At 43.6% G+C, this 16,714-nt stretch overlaps 1 protein-coding gene across 2 annotated transcripts in view; it reads left to right on the forward strand.

Moving 5' to 3' along the window:
• Positions 1-16,714, forward strand: part of LOC122542605 (uncharacterized) — a 44,124-nt gene that overhangs the window by 11,658 nt on the left and 15,752 nt on the right. For both annotated transcript variants that reach the window (XM_043680564.2, XM_043680567.2), the window contains exons 5-9: positions 1,427-1,571; positions 2,865-3,238; positions 12,514-12,742; positions 15,074-15,191; positions 16,014-16,137. In XM_043680564.2, the coding sequence (XP_043536499.2) occupies positions 1,427-1,571; positions 2,865-3,238; positions 12,514-12,742; positions 15,074-15,191; positions 16,014-16,137 (990 nt within the window). The remainder of the gene's footprint in view (positions 1-1,426; positions 1,572-2,864; positions 3,239-12,513; positions 12,743-15,073; positions 15,192-16,013; positions 16,138-16,714) is intronic.

Raw genomic sequence — 16,714 nt, forward strand, 5'->3', positions numbered from 1 at the left:
TGGGCATCTTAGTTATCAAATTCAGTGTTACTTTGCAGGCCTGTAGTTTCATGGTTTAAGCATGTAGCAGTGGAGAAGTGTTCCTGTTCAATCTTCAATGTAAGAGGGATTGTAAGGATGTAACTCTTGTTGGTATACTCTCCTTCAGTTAGGTGTGAATTGTCATTTTCTCCTTCAGTAAAATTATTAGCTGTTAGTACTGATGGTAGGGTGAAAAGCATCCCAGTGTTGTTAGGTTCTAGTGTAACTCTGAAGACATTTGGAGATGACTGCCTCCTGTGCCTAGCTCTCGTTAATCAATAATTAGAGGGCTGTGTAATGGTGCATTGGTAAAGTTGTTAAAAGTACACAGGCAATGGACAATGTGATAAAATGTCACCAGTCTGAAACATTACCTCAGTTTCTCTCCACAAATGCTGCTTGATTTGCTGAGTTTTTCTGTCAGTTGTAAGGTTTTGTTCTTTCCTCACAGTTCCAGCATCTGCAGTAGTCTGCTCTGAGGTAGAATTCATTTGATTTAACACACAGTGCTGCACATTACCAAAGAACTGTCCCCTCCATGCACAAAGTAGCAGATAGGTCTCCTTAAATTTAGCAAATGACAAGGCAATCTCTTGACTCTGAAGATCTACGCTTCCTAAATGACATTTTAAAAAATTGCTTGATTATGGATTGGGAACCCCAAGAGATTGCTGGAACACTGCAGTAGTAGACAGAGAGTCTATAAGGCCGCGTCCTGTCAATAAAGCTACAGTCAAGGAAAAGAACTGTGCCTTGATTTGTACTTCAACATCTGGCTGGAGCTCCTGGAGATCAGTAAAAATCATTCTGGAAGCCTATCCCAGTTTGATGTGTCCCTGGTGTTTTATTGAGTTGCAACATCTCTCTCCCAAATCAGGAGGATAATGTGGAGACAGAAAAGTACTGATTAGGATGAACAGTGAAGTAAATCTGTCACTTCTCCCTCACTCACCTGTGCCTTCCCAGAAGAGTGAAGAGAATAGAGTTTAAATCTGATTTTTTTTTAGATTAGATTCATTACAGTATGGGAACAGGCCCTTCGGCCCAACAAGTCCACAGCAACCTTCTGAAGAGTGACCCATCCAGGCCCATTCCCCTATCCTATTTGTACCCCTGACTAATGCACCTAACACTATCGGCAATGTAGCATGGTCAATCCACCCTAACCTGCACATCTTTGGATTGTGGGAGGAAATCCGAGCACCCAGAGGGAACCCACACAGACACTGGGAGAATGTGCAAACTCCACACAGATATTCACCCGAGGCAGGAATCGAACCCAGGTCTCTAGTGCTGTGAGGGCTATTTTGTAACTCAGGTTATATGTTGTCATTCTGTTATTTCCTGTTTCTGAGCTCTGTCTTGTAATTTTACATCAGTAAGATCACTCTCCTATTTAATTCAGGCATGTGTGTACGGCCTCAGAGGAGTGGCTACGGGCAAAGCATGCCACCAACCGGTTGATGGGGAAGTTGGAGCTGCTGTTTCGTCCATACTTGCGATGGCTGGACCGCAACATGGAGAAGCTGTTCACCGAGGGAGCTAGACAGGTAAAACAAATCTACCCGTTCAATCATAGTAACGTTGTGCACTGTAATATTGTGCCTAGCTTTGACTAGATTCTGCGCCATCAAGTAGAAACTTCAGTAGGCATTGAGTGGGATTACTTTTCCCGTTCGTTTCCCCTGAAGTTTTAAAAATTCAAAGGACCAATATTATTATGTTCTGAGCTGAGGTAATAGGAAAAGCAACGGTTTTCCACTATATAACAACTAATTGAAGTTATCTTATGAACAAATATCAGAAATTAAAAGTAACAACTCAAAGATATTAAAGCTCATTGAAGGATCATCCTGTCCAGTGGACATGGGTATTGGTGCTTCCTTAGTTAATGTCCTTTCACGAGACCCTTAAATAAACTGCGAAAACAGCTAATTTGTTTCTTAATTTAGTAGCCTTGCAGAATGCTTTTTCTCTCTGATATCTTAAGGTGTATTGTTTCTGGAGCTTTTACCTCCAAGCTGGTCAGAACTTCTTTTCTTCTGTCCTAACTGTTTTGGAAATTGCTCAACTATGCTACTGCTCTTCCTGGTTTTTTCTGTCTGAATGACATGCTTCTTTCTCTCTGAAAGAAGCCTGCCAGTTCCCTGACCTTCTCTATGTTTCTCTCTTGCTTTCTAAAAGGAAATGTGGTTCATTCTCTGTCTCCATGTGTCATGAACACCTTGTTGCTAGGCGACAGCCCAATTTCTTTCCTTCCGCTACCCCTCTTTGTCTAAAGCATTGAACTATTCACCTCAAGGTGTTTTGTTTAAAAGCATCATTTAAACAATTTTTCAGACAACCTTTCACCGTGTTCAAATCCAAATTGAAACTAAAATGATGTCACTCCTTAACATACACAATATGGAAATCTAAATTAAGCTTGAAGCTAAACATGGTTCTGTTAAATTTAGAACCCGTGTTTCCAAATAATAATAATAACAACCATCATAACAATATTATTTCAGTGTCATCAGTACCATTCTCGCCTCTTGTGCCAAAACATCATGAGCTCAAGTTCCACTCTTGAGATGTGAGCACCAAATCAAAGCTGTATGAGGGGTCAGACTGAGGAGTTGCTATGCTGATGGAGGTGCTGTCCTTCAGATTGCTTGTTAAGTTTTTCCTGCGTAGAGAAAGATCCCATGGCAATGTTTCTAAGAAGAGCAAGGGAGTTCTCCCCAGTGTGTTGGCCAATCACTGAAGATGACTAATTTGCTGCTTGTGGAATCTTACTGTGCACAAATTGTTATTTCCCATTCTAACTCTGATTAAACTTAATTTTCCTTTGCCCTTTCCAGATAAAGAGGGAATTAGACACAGAGAGAGCTGGGATACACATTGTTCCCTACCAGCAGCTACGGGCACGTTTACCTGGTGCTTCGCAAACAACCGAGACGTCTGCAGGCCCTCGGAAGGAGGATGCCAGTGAGGAGTTGTCCCAGAAGCTGCAGGAGGTCAAGGTGACAGAATCGGAAAGTCCCGAAATGAGTGGCACAGGGAGTGAGATCAGCACCAGTGAGGAGGAAGACGATTGTTCGAGGACTGGCTCGCCATCTGGTGACCCTCCGATCCCATGTAAGGGCACTGCCATGCGGCTTGTTGGCCTAGAGCTGGGGGAAGAGACGGCAACACTGTCAGCCCAGCAGATCACCGTGTCACTGAAGTGCATCAGGTACGATTAATCCACGATGTGTGTTCATGTTAAGTAATTAGAACAGTAGTGTCAACACTATGTCCTAGAGACACAAAAACATAAATAATAAGGGCAGAACTAGGCCTTTAGGCCCTCAACCCTGCTCCACCATTCAACAAGATCAAATATGTTCAGCCCAGGTTTCAACTCCTTTCGTTGTGCTGGCTCAGCATAGCTTGGAAACGTAGAGAGTAGGAGTAGGCCATTCAGCCCATCGAGCTGTTGTGGTTTTCAATATGATCATGCTGATCATCCAACTCAGTAACCTGTTCCCATTTTCTCCCCACATCCTCTGATCTCTAGCCCTAAAAAAAAATGTTTCGGACTCAACTGTTTTCAGTGACAGAAAATTCTACAGATGCCTCACTCTAGATGAAGAAATTTCTCCTCATTTCACTCCTAAATGGCCTACTCCAGACCCTTAGACTGTAACCCCTGCTTCTGGACTCCTCAGTCACACGGAATATCCTTCATGCCTTTATCCTGACTAGTCCTGTCAGAATTCTATCAATTTCTTTAAAATTTCCTAAACTCCAGTGAATATAGTCCTCATTGATCCAGTCTCTCTTCATACATTGTGCGGGCTTTGTAACTGGTGTACAAGGACATCTCATTACATCGCCCCTTTTTCCTAGTCTCATTATTCAGGTAATCTGCCTTTCTGTTTTTGCTACCAAAGTGGATATATCATATTTATCCACATTATACTTAATCTGCCATGCGTTTGCTAACTCACTCAATATGTCCAAACCACATTGAAGCACCTCTGCATCTTCTGTTGTTATTCCTCCTACCCAGCTTTGTGTTATAGAACATAGAAGAATACAGCGCAGTACAGGCCCTTTGGCCCTCGATGTTGCGCCGATCCAAGCCCACCTAACCTACACTAGCCCACTATCCTCCATATGCCTATCCAATGCCTGCTTAAATGCCCATAAAGAGGGAGAGTCCACCACTGCTACTGGCAGGGCATTCCATGAACTCACGACTCGCTGAGTAAAGAACCTACCCCTAACATCTGTCCTATACCTACCACCCCTTAATTTAAAGGTATGCCCTCTCGTAATAGCTGACTCCATACGTGGAAAAAGGTTCTCACGGTCAACCCTATCTAAACCCCTAATCATCTTGTACACCTCTATCAAGTCACCCCTAAACCTTCTTTTCTCCAATGAAAACAACCCCAAGTGCCTCAGCCTTTCCTCATACGATCTTCCTACCATACCAGGCAACATCCTGGTAAACCTCCTCTGCACCCGTTCCTGTGCCTCCACATCCTTCCTATAGTATGGCGACCAAAACTGCACACAATACTCCAGATGCGGCCGCACCAGAGTCTTATGCAACTGCAACATGATCTCAGTACTCCGGAACTCAATTCCTCTACCAATAAAAGCCAGTACGCCATATGCCTTCTTCACCGCACTATTTACCTGGTTGGCAACTTTCAAAGATCTGTGTACATGGACACCAAGATCCCTCTGCTCATCCACACTACCAAGTGTCTGACCATTAGCCCAGTACCCCATCTTTTTGATACTCTTACCAAAGTGAATCACCTCACACTTAGCTATATTGAACTCCATTTGCCACCTTTCTGCCCAGCTCTGCAACTTATCTATATCCTGCTGTAACCTGACACATCCTTCCTCACTGTCAACAACTCCACCGATTTTCGTATCATCCGCAAATTTGCTCACCCAACCTTCTAGCCCCTCCTCCAGGTCATTTCTAAAAATGACAAACAGCAATGGTCCCAAAACAGATTCTTGCGGAACACCGCTAGTAACGGCACTCCAAGATGAACCTTTACCATCAACTACTACCCTCTGTCTTCTTCCAGCCAGCCAATTCCTAATCCAAACCTCCAACTCGCCCTCAATGCCATACCTCTGTATTTTTTGAAGTAGCCTACCATGGGGAACCTTATCAAACGCCTTACTAAAATCCATATACACCACATCTACCGCTTTCCCCTCGTCCACCTCCTTAGTCACCTTCTCAAAGAATTCAATAAGGTTTGTGAGGCACGACCTGCCCTTCACAAAACCATGCTGACTATCCTTGATCACATTATTCCTATCCAGATGTTCATAAATCCTATCCCTTACAATTCTCTCTAAGACTTTGCCCACAACAGAAGTGAGACTCACCGGCCTATAGTTACTAGGGTTATCCCTACTCCCCTTCTTGAACAAGGGAACCACATTTGCTAGCCTCCAGTCTTCTGGCACTACTCCTGTAGCCAACGAGAACATAAAAATCAAGGCCAATGGCTCTGCAATCTCCTCCCTTGCTTCCCAGAGAATCCTAGGATAAATACCATCAGGCCCAGGGGACTTATCTATTTTCACCCTTTCCAGAATTTCCAACACCTCTTCCCTACATACCTCAAAGCCATTCATTCTACTTAATTGTGACTCAGTATTCACATCGGCAACAATGTCCTGTTCCTGAGTGAATACTGACGTAAAGTATTCATTCAGTGTCTCCTCAATCTCTTCCGCCTCCACACGCAACTTTCCACTACTATCCTTGACTGGACCTATTCCTACCCTAGTCATTCTTTTATTCCTGACATACCTATAGAAAGCCTTAGGGTTTTCCCTAATCCTACCAACTAAGGACCTTTCATGTCCCCTCCTTGCTGCTCTTAGCTCTCTCTTCAGGTCCTTCCTGGCTACTTTATAACTCTCAATCGCCCCAATTGAACCTTCACGCCTCATCTATACATAGGCCGCCCTCTTCCATTTAACAAGGGATTCCAATTCCTTATTAAACCACGGCTCCCTCACACGACCCTTTCCTCCCTGACTGACCGGTACATACTTATCAAGGACACTCAATAGTTGCTCCTTGAACAAGCTCCACATATCAATTACGCCCTTGCCTTGAAGCTTACTTTTCCCAGCCACACATCCTAAGTCATGCCTCACCGCATCATAATTTCCCTGCCCCCAGCTATAACTCTTGCCCTGCAGTGCACACTTATCCCTCTCCATCACTAGAGTAAAAGTCACCGAATTGTGGTTACTGTCCCCAAAGTGCTCACCTACCTCTAATTCTAATACCTGACCTGGTTCGTTACCCAGAACCAAATCCAGTATGGCCTCACCTCTTGTTGGCCTGTCTACATATTGTGTCAGGAAACCCTCCTGCACACATTGGACAAACACCGACCCATCTAACGAACTAGAGCTATAGCTTTCCCAATCAATATCAGGAAAGTTAAAGTCCCCCATAACCACCACCCTATTACTTTCACTCTTCTCCTGAATCATCCTCGCAATCCTTTCTTCTACATCTCTAGGACTATTAGGAGGCCTGTAAAAAACTCCTAACAGGGTGACCTCACTTTTCCTATTCCTAACCTCAGCCCAAACTACCTCAGATGGCGAGTCTTCATCCATCGTCCTTTCCACAGCTGTAATACTATCTTTGACAAGCAATGCCACACCTCCCCCTCTTTTACCCCCACCTCTGATCCTACTAAAACATTTAAACCCTGGAACCTGCAACAGCCAATCCTGTCCCTGTTCTACCCATGTCTCCGTAATAGCCACAACATCGAAGTCCCAGGTACCAACCCACGCTGCAAGTTCACCTACCTTATTTCGTATACTTCTTGCATTGAAGTATACACACTTCAAGCCACTTTCCTGTTTACAGGCACCCTCCTTTGAGATTGATGCCATGTTCCTAACCTCCCTACACTCCAGGTCCTGCACCCTAAAGCTACAGTCTAGGTTCCCATGCCCCTGCAGAGTTAGTTTAAACCCCCCCCCAAGAGCACTAGCAAACCTCCCACCAAGGATACTGGTGCCCCTCAGGTTCAGGTGTAGACCATCCTGTTTATAGAGGTCCCACCTTCCCCAGAAAGAACCCCAGTTATCCAAATACCGGAATCCCTCCCTCCTGCACCATCCCTGTAGCCACGCATTTAACTGTTCTCTCTCCCTATTCCTCGACTCTCTATCACGTGGCACGGGTAACAAACCAGAGACAACAACTCTGAGCTTCCAACCTAGCTCCCTGAAAGCCTGCCTAACATCCTCAGCCCTCCTTCTACCTATGTCATTGGTGCCAATGTGGACCACTACTTCAGGCTGCTCCCCCTCCCCCTTAAGGACCCAGAAAACACGATCAGAGACATCACGTACCCTTGCACCTGGGAGGCAACATACCAAACGTGAGTCTCTCTCGCCCCCACAAAACCATCTATCTGTGCCCCGAACTATCGAGTCCCCAATTACTATTGCTCTGCTCTTCTCCACCCTTCCCTTCTGAGCAACGGGGACAGGCTCCGTGCCAGAGGCCTGAACCCCATTGCTTACCCCTGGTAAGTCGTCCCCCCCACAAGTATCCAAAACAGTATACTTGTTCTTGAGGGGAACGGCCGCAGGGGGTCCCTGCACTGGCTGCTTCCTCCCAGTCCCCCTCACTGTCACCCATCTGTCTGCAATCTTTGGAGTTACTACTTCCCTAAAGCTCCAATCTATGACCCCCTCTGCCTCCCGAATGATCCTAAGTTCATCCAACTCCAGCTCCAGTTCCCTAACACGGTCTTGGAGGAGCTGGAGATGGGTGCACTTCCTGCAAGTATAATCAGCAGGGACGACCATGGCATCCCTCACCTCAAACATGTTGCAAGAGGAACATTGCACTGCCTTCACTGCCATCCATCTAAAAGTAACCTTTTTTTAAAAAAAAACTGGGTCTAAAGAATAGAACAAGCAAAATGCAGCACTTACCTACTTACCACAACGGGTCTTATTATTAGGTTAGAGGAGGAGGGCGGGTGGGAGGCACTACCTCTGTAGTGCCTCGGATTCTTCTCTTGCGCACTTTTATAGGGAAAAAACCTACCCAGGTAAGCTTACACTATACCTGCTTCCGGGTCCCGGCTGCCCCTCTGGTCTTCGTCACTTCCCCCTGCTGCTCCCGCTCTTTCTGTGAAGAGAAAAGAAAACACCGCTGCCCGCTACAGGTAAATAATTTTAAAACAATCTGTCTCACCTTAGCTGTAGCCTTCCAGGTTCCTTTAAACTCTGCTGCTGCTCGCACTCAAAATGTGTTGTTTGCATGCGTGGAGATATAACATTTTGTTTCCTCTCTCAGTCATTATGTATGTTGTGAATAACTGTGATCCAAGCGCTGATCCTTGCAGTACCCCACTAATCACTGCCTGGCGCTTAGAAAATGACCGACTTAGTCCAAATCTTTGTTTCCTGTCTGTCAAACAGTTCTCTAAACATGTCCCCAATCCCATACACTTTAATTTTGCTAATCTTGAAAGACCAAGTAAACCACATTTACTGGAACCCCTTTATTCACTTTACAAACTACATTCTCAAAAGACTCCAGCAGACTTGTCAAACACAGCTTCCCCTTTGGAAATCAGCGCTGACACTGTACAATTTCGTCATTCTCTTCCAAGAATTCTGCTATTAATCTTTTATAATGGATTTAAGCATTCTCCCGCCTACCAGTGTCTGGCTAACCAGTCTGTAATTCCCTGCTTTCTCTGCACCCTGTAAAGGGGCTACTTGAAAGATGCCCACCATTACATCCACTGTTTCAAGGCCACTTTAAGGATTCTGGGAAGAGCTGAGATTAACATAGCATCATACAGAACAGAAGCTGAATAATCTTCCTGTCATGGTCAGTGATTGCTACCCAGTTAGTCCCATCTCCTATGCTCTTTCCCATGATCCTATAAATACATTTTTTCAAATATTTATTCAATTTTTTTTTTGAACGAATTTCTAACCTACTTGCACTGCTCTTGTCAGTTAATGCATTCCAAAATCTGAAATATCCCCTCGGGATTCTGCCATATTTCCTCCATGATAAGTTATCATATTTGAATACTTCTCCATTTTAATTTTCTCTGTTGAAGAAGAGCAATCTCACCTTCCCCAGCCTCTTCACACAAGTCCATTGTCCTGTTACCATTCTGGTAGATTTCTGTACTCTCTCCAAAGACTTGCCATCCTTCCTAAAGTGTGGGGTGCCCAAAATTAGGCACATTTCTCAAGTTGACCCATTATTTATAAACTTCTTGCATAACTTTCCTTTTCAAATTCTTTTAACGGGATGCAGGTTCCACGATCTAGGCTGACGTTTTTGGCCCATCCCTAGTTAATCATAGAATCCCTGCAGTGTGGAAACGGGCCCTCGGCCCAACAAGTCCACACCGACCCTCCAAAGAATAACCGACCCAGACCCATTCCCCTACCCAATTATCTGACATTTACACCTGAATCATGTACCTAACCTGCACATTCCTGAATGCTATGGGCAATTTAGCGTGGCCGGTCTACCTAAACTGCACATCTTTGGATTGTGGGAGGAAACCAGAACACCGGGAGGAAACTCCCACACACACGGAGGACGTGTAAACTCCACTCGGACAGTTGCCTGAGGGTGGAATTGAACCTAGGTCCCTGGCTTAGTGAGGAAGCAGGGCTAACCACTGAGTTACCATGCTGTCTGGAGAAGGTAGTAATGTGCTGCCTCCTTGAACTGCTGCAGTCTGTGTGCTGTAGGATGGCCCACAATGCCGTTAGGGAGGGAATTCCAGTATTTTGACTCAGCAACAGTGGAGGACCAGTGATATATTTCCAAGTCAGGGTGATAAGTGGTTTGGAGGGGAACTTGCAGGTGGTGGTGTTACCATGTATTTGCTGCCCTTGTCCTTCTAAATGGTAGAGGTCAGAGGTTTGGAAGGTGCTGTCTAAGGAGCCTTAATAAATGGTATTATATTAATAAAGCCACCTTCATTACTGAGGTTTTTTTGTTGTCATAATGTGCATGAAGCAGTTTTATCAGTAGAGTGTAAGATTTGGTTGACATTTACCTGTGGACTGCTTGGTGCAAATCCTAACTTTTGTAATTTGTTTTTGTAGTGTGGGTATTGATTCAACTGGGTCTCGAGTCATGTGTAGGCTAGACCAGGGAGAGGTATCTCCCTGAGCTTAGTTGAGATTTTAAACCAAGCCAGTAGCTCATATAATTATTATGCCAGCCAATTATCCCATGTATTGAAGTTAAATTCCTTATATGCCGCAGAGGATTGGCCATGGTGTGGAGGTGTTGAAATGGGGTGGACAAAATCAGAAGTCACAGAACTCCAGGTTATAGTCCAACAGCTTTATTTGAAATAACAAGCTTCTAGAGCAAATAAACCTGTTGGACTATAACCTGATGTTGCGTGACTTCTGACAGAAGAGTTGCACTCTCTGGGTTGCTGATCCATGATCAGGATCACTCAGTTATTTGGGTAATTTCATGTACAGGATCCAGGATAATCTCGTCTGACAGGTTGAGGAGAAAGCTGTGCAGATGTCAGCTCTACTCTGACCAGTTACTGTTGAGTATCAATTGCCTATCAAATTGGCCACTGTGGAAAATTTCTAATTTAGCAAAACAAATCAGCAATGAAGGGGGTTATTGATCCCCAGCTGTCATCATGGTTTTGTTGTTAAAATGATAATGTGAAACCCAAGAATGTGCAAATGCTTTTGGATTGCTGCGTGTTTTTGTTTTTGTGATTAGGGAGTGCTGGTAGACATTGTATGTATGAGTACATTGACTTGTGTGTGTAAGGACATTTCAGTGTAGGTATTTTCTAAGCTCCTTGTTCACATGTGTCATTGTACATGAACCCAGGGCTCTGGCTCTAAGGTAGGGGAAACTCTTGCACCACAAGAGACCTCTGGAGGTTTCTAACCATCATGATGTACAACTAGCTAGCACTCGAGACACTTAGAGCTGGCATAGGAAAAATGGTCCTTTGCTGAACCAATCAAGACATATCCCTCTGATCACAGTTTTCACCAGAAGCCCCCCCCCCCCACCACCTTTTCCTGGGTCGCCACCATTAGTCCGCGTTTCCTGGGTCGCCACCATTAGTCCGCGTTTCCTGGGTCGCCACCATTAGTCCGCGTTTCCTGGGTCGCCACCATTAGTCCGCGTTTCCTGGGTCGCCACCATTAGTCCGCGTTTCCTGGGTCGCCACCATTAGTCCGTGTTTCCTGGGTCACCACCATTAGTACGCGTTTCCTTTAAAGTCTCACCCTTTGGTAAAGCTCCAATTTTCTTCTCATTTACAGACTGCCTCAAGACCTCGTTTGAACATTTTTGCAAGATCAATTCATTCCTGTTAACTTACATATACTTTTTTTCTAAAAGAAACCGATGTATAACTGCAGAGATGCATGTCTGATCTATTCTGCTTCCGTTGGGAGTAGTGTAACATTTCTGCACACTGATGGTGGTACCAAGTAACCCAAACAATGCAGTTGAGAAAAACATTTGGCAGTCTTTTAAGATGAACTGTGTTTTATTGCACATGCCTCAAAAGTCTCTCACATTTAGACTTGCATGTTAGACTGGAGAGTGTCATAGAACATAGTGCAGCACTTCACAGGAATAGGCCCTTCAGCCCACCGTGTCTGTGCCAACCACGATACCATTCTAAATTAATCCAATCTGACTGCACAAGGTCTGTATCCCTCTATTTCATGTTTGTTCAAGTGTCTATCTAAATGACCCTTAAACTTTGCTAACATATCTGCTTCTATCATCTCCCCCTGGCAGCATGTTCCATTACCTACTACCCTGTTTGTAAAAAAAAATTTCCTCGCACATTTCCTTTATACTCTTTCTCCCCCCCCGCCCCTCATTTTAAACCCATGTGCGTAGTATTTGAGAGCATTGTAGAATTATTCCATTCACATTGAAACTAATGCATTGAAACTTACTAGAAATGTCTTTGTATTACCTCTGAATCTCAACCTCCTGCAGTGCCTCCTTTTAATTCTAAGTTGGGCATGTTCATATTATTTTCTAGAAATCTCATTTAAGTTGTTAGGGCTTCTTACTTGGGTAGTTTTTAGCAACCTCATAATTGTGACAGATCCAAACTGTCAGCCCAGGTACAGTTTCCAGGAAGGACTCCATTATTGAGTCTTCCTGTTGGGTTAATTATTTCAAACTCATCCCAGATTTCAATCCATAAACATCATCTGCTATGGCCCTGGGTTGATCGGTTTTGTAAATGACAGCAGCTTTGCAGAAGTGTTTAAAGATTTAACCTTTCTTTAAATGAGATTACCTTGCATGTGGATTCATTTCTCATTGACTCCTGTGTGCCTGCTGTGTTTACATTGCTAAGGGTGAGGATGTAGAACGTATTATGGACTAATAAGCAATTTTCTAGGCCTAACTATTTGTTCACTTTATTCTTAAAGGTGCAAAGTTGGTTCACAATTTACTGTGTCACAGAAGTGCCCTTCATATGTAAGCTGTGAGAAATGTAACACAGACATCAGCGTAGCGTTCCAGCCCAGTGTAGTTCATGAGCACTCAGACATAATGGGATACCTGGACCTGTGTGGATGTGTCCCTATAGAATTAGTGATACAGGACAGTCGGTTTGCTGTGGGCTGTCTAAAATGCTCCAAGGAGGGACCGCTGCAGGTCAGTGGATAAAATTTGGATTCTCTTAAAGCAGCATGTGTCCTGCCTCCGTAAACCATTTATTTATGCTGTGCAGGAGATCAATAGAGGTGTGCGGTGCAAAGTTATGTGTTGTGTTGTAGTGACTGGAGATTTGAGTCCTATCAGAATTGCCCAGTCTGCCAATTAACGAAAAGGTTGTTTCCTCATTCAGACTGTAACTTAAATCAGGAATGTTCACATTTGAATGAAAGGTTTGCATACGAATTGGGAGCAGGAGTAGGCAGTTCAGCTCCTTGAGCCTGCTCCGCTGTTTAATAAGATCCTGGCTGTTCTGATTACTCAATATTCTCTCTTACCCTTTATACCTTGCACCTTGCTTAATAAGAATCTATCTACCTCTGCCTTAGAAATGTTCAAGGACTCTTTCTCAAAAAAGCAATGGAAGCAGAGTGCCAAAGATTGCCCATCCTCTATGGGAGGGGTCAGAAACAAATAGTCTAATCTCTGCCTCAAATGCATGATGCCTTACTTTGAAACAGTGAACCCCTAGTTCTAAATATTCCAACAAGACGAAGCACTCTCTCCACATCCATCCTGTTCAGGACCCTTCAGGATCTTGTATGTTTTAACTAAGTTGCTTCTTCTAAACTCCAGCGGATTTTAGCCTTGCCTATCCAATCTTATAAAATTACCTGCCTATTCCAGGTTGCATCCCCAGTATCAGCCTGTATATCTTGTTCAGTTACTGATTGACCTGCTACTCATTTCCGGTTAATTCTGTGGTTCTTTCATGTTTCTGGCATTTGCCAATTTCTTTTTGTCCCCAAGATTGTATTACACCTGCAAGCTCCTCCTAATATTAAACAATGGAGGCAAATTGTTGATGTGCATCAAGGCTAAAGTCAGAGGCTTAAGGACGAGCTAAATACTCCTCATTCATGCATGCCTTTCCCATCGTCAACCAGTCTTGGTATTCTGCTGAACTGTGAGGGAATTGATTACAGGTCTATTGGTTTGAAACACACAAAAACAGAAATACTAGAGAAAGTCAAATGGTCACTGGACTGAGAACATTAACTCTGTTTCTTGTTCCACAGATGTTGTCAGACCTGCTGTGTTTCTCCAACAGTTTCTTTCTTTGTGTGCTTCTGATCTCCAGCATCCACAGCTCTTTGTTTTACTAATAGGAGGTTTGTCTAATCTGCTTCCTGTAGGTGGAAGCTGTAGAATGGGTTGTACTAAACAAACAGATTAAATAGGATACAAACTCTTTGAAACTCTTGTTTGACAATAGCTGTGCTGGCTGAACTGTGTTAGTTTCTAATCTTGAAATATTTAAAAAATATATATTGGCCTCCTTGCTTTCATAACCTCATTTCCTCCCTATCCCTGTAATCGCCTGTAGTTTTAAACCTTCCCAGAACTCTCTTCCTCCAATTTTCACCTCTTGCACTTCCTTGATTTCCATTGCTCCACTGTTGAGGGCCCTGTCTTTAGAGTCTCTGGCTTTTCCTCCTCCTCCTCAATTCTGTGTCTTTCTACCTTGCTCTCTTCTTTTAGTTTGCTTCTTAAAATGTGCCTCGCTAACTTAGCTTTTGTTCACCAGTCCTAAAATCTCCTTGTGAGACTTGTGTTAATTTTTATTTAATAACCCTGTGGGGCCTTTGACTAATAGACTGTATATAAATGCAAGATATTGTAAATGTAGGCTCACACCAGTTTTTCCTTCAGACGATCACTGCTGGCAAGTTAACCAGTAGAAGGCAATGTCTTTCAGATGCAGTGCATTCCTGCTGGGTTAGAACTGTGCTTAAAGCTAGTGGTATACTAAAAACAGAAAACTTGTTCACCTAGGCATCTAAAGCCAAACACTAATGATACTATGAGCAGTAACCAGCCTATATATATATTTAGGCAGCCACTTTTAGCTGTCCCCAATTGGAGCCCTGCTTATGTATCTGAGGCTGTGAGACTGATCTGTTTTACACAGGATGTTGTCCTTCACATTGTGGACTAACGACCAAAATGATTCCAAAACAATTATTAAGAACACATCTTACTCACTCTACTAAAGTTGAACTGAGTTTTTAATTGATTTGAAAAGCCTGGCAATTGAGAGATGAATAGTGTTAATATTCCTACAAATGGCGTAGTTCACTATTCTTTAACTGCTCAAATCATTTTAAAGGTCTGAAAGTTTGCACTGTAAGATTAAGGATTGTTTTTAACCGCTAGTTTGCTGAATAAAAGATTTGAGAATTCCTCAGAAAGAGACTTAGACTTCCACTCCACAAGTTCTTTAACTATGCCTGACTGCGCAAGTCTTATTGTTTCTCTCTGATTATCTAGGGCCTCTCTTACGGCCGATACAAGGAGTTAAACTGCTTGCAATGTCATGTAAAACTCAGTGTTATGGTGGAAGCTGCACAGTTTTACCAGATCCATGCCCAATCACAGGATGAAACTGGTGAGTTCAAAAATGATGAAACTGTCTTTGTTAGACAGCAACTGTGGGGTCAGGGGTCCAAGGAGACTTGATGTGAGATAACGTTGATTCAGTGTATAGATGTAGAGATCTGTACTGAATATTCAGGACGGAAATGGTCATTTCATACGAGTCCATGACAACACTTGTGTCCAATTGGAACCTCGTTAACTTCCCCCACTCTCCCCAACTCATTTGTCAGTGAAGCCCTCTTTTCCATACTCCTTCATATGTATTTATAACTCTTGTCCCCATCCTTACCCCCACCCTTTGTAGTAATGAATTCCATATTCTCACTGCTGTCTCAGTAAGGAAGTTTCTTCCATTTTCTCATTTAGATTTCTTGATGTTAACCTTAAATTAGCATCCTCTAGTTATGACCTTCATCCCAAGTAGAATCGTTCTCTTTGCGTCCAGTCTACTAAACACTTCATAATTTTAAAGATCTCAACCTTCACCTCTCAGGAGAAACGAGAGCTGACCTTCCCAGATGGGTAATCTGTGCAGTTCTGTTTATAACCTAAAGGAATTTTAAGTTAAGTTTAACCGCAAGGAGCTCCTCTGTTTAAAGTTTAATTCAGGAATAGACTGTTATCTGATATACTAAAGATGCATCAACCTAATAAGAAATGGACAGAGCTTGCTGTTTACCAGGGTCTGGAGAGGTTCAGATTTGGCCTCTCATAGGGCAATAAATTCTAGGTCTGAATCTCCCTTGCTCTGCTTTCATAGTTTGTAATTCTGAGTATCTGTCACTTCAAGAACGTGCAGTAATCGGTTTTCTGCTCTAATCTGTCACTGAAGATGCAAATAATGCAGTTCATCGGCGTCGGAAGAGACAGCCCCCCGGACCTGTTCTTCAGTACGGGAAGCCCCTGCCTGAGTTTGGTACCTGTGTGCACTACAAGAAGAGTTTCCGCTGGCTAAGGTAAGGGTGCATTGCCAATCACAAAACTGAGCCTCACAGGATATTTCAGGAGGGGTGGGGTGGGTACAAAAATGTGGATAGTGTTCATTTGAATCTATTCCTGAGGAATGTGAAGGGGAATGCTATCACCTGCAAGCTCCCCTCCAAGCCCCACGCCATCCTGATTTGGGAATATTTGCCAGTTTCTCCTGTTGCTGGATCAAAGTCATGGATCTTCCTCCCTAATAGCACTGTGGGAGGCTCCTCCCCACTGTTTCAAGGACAGTTGGGGATGGGCAGTAATTACTGTCCCAGCCAGTGACAGTCATGACCTGTGAAAGAATATGTTAACCTCAATCGATGGCTATTGCATTATCCAGGGCATCGCCCGTAAGGAAGGAAATATTGGCCTTGGAAAGAATGCAGGACAGATTCACTAGAATAATATCGGCCCTAAAAGGGTTCCATTACAGCCTTGCACCATCTTGATTCCCTTGAATATAGATAATTAAGGGAGCTATAAGTGTACCCTTGATCATAATTAAAGCATCTGATAGAAATTACTTCCTGTGACGGTGCAGCTAATCTGCTCGGAGTT

The sequence above is a fragment of the Chiloscyllium plagiosum genome, unplaced genomic scaffold (assembly GCF_037043375.1).
Source record: "Chiloscyllium plagiosum isolate Xiang-an unplaced genomic scaffold, Cpla_swu_hap1 HiC_scaffold_42, whole genome shotgun sequence".
In the NCBI taxonomy this organism is placed as follows: domain Eukaryota; kingdom Metazoa; phylum Chordata; class Chondrichthyes; order Orectolobiformes; family Hemiscylliidae; genus Chiloscyllium; species Chiloscyllium plagiosum.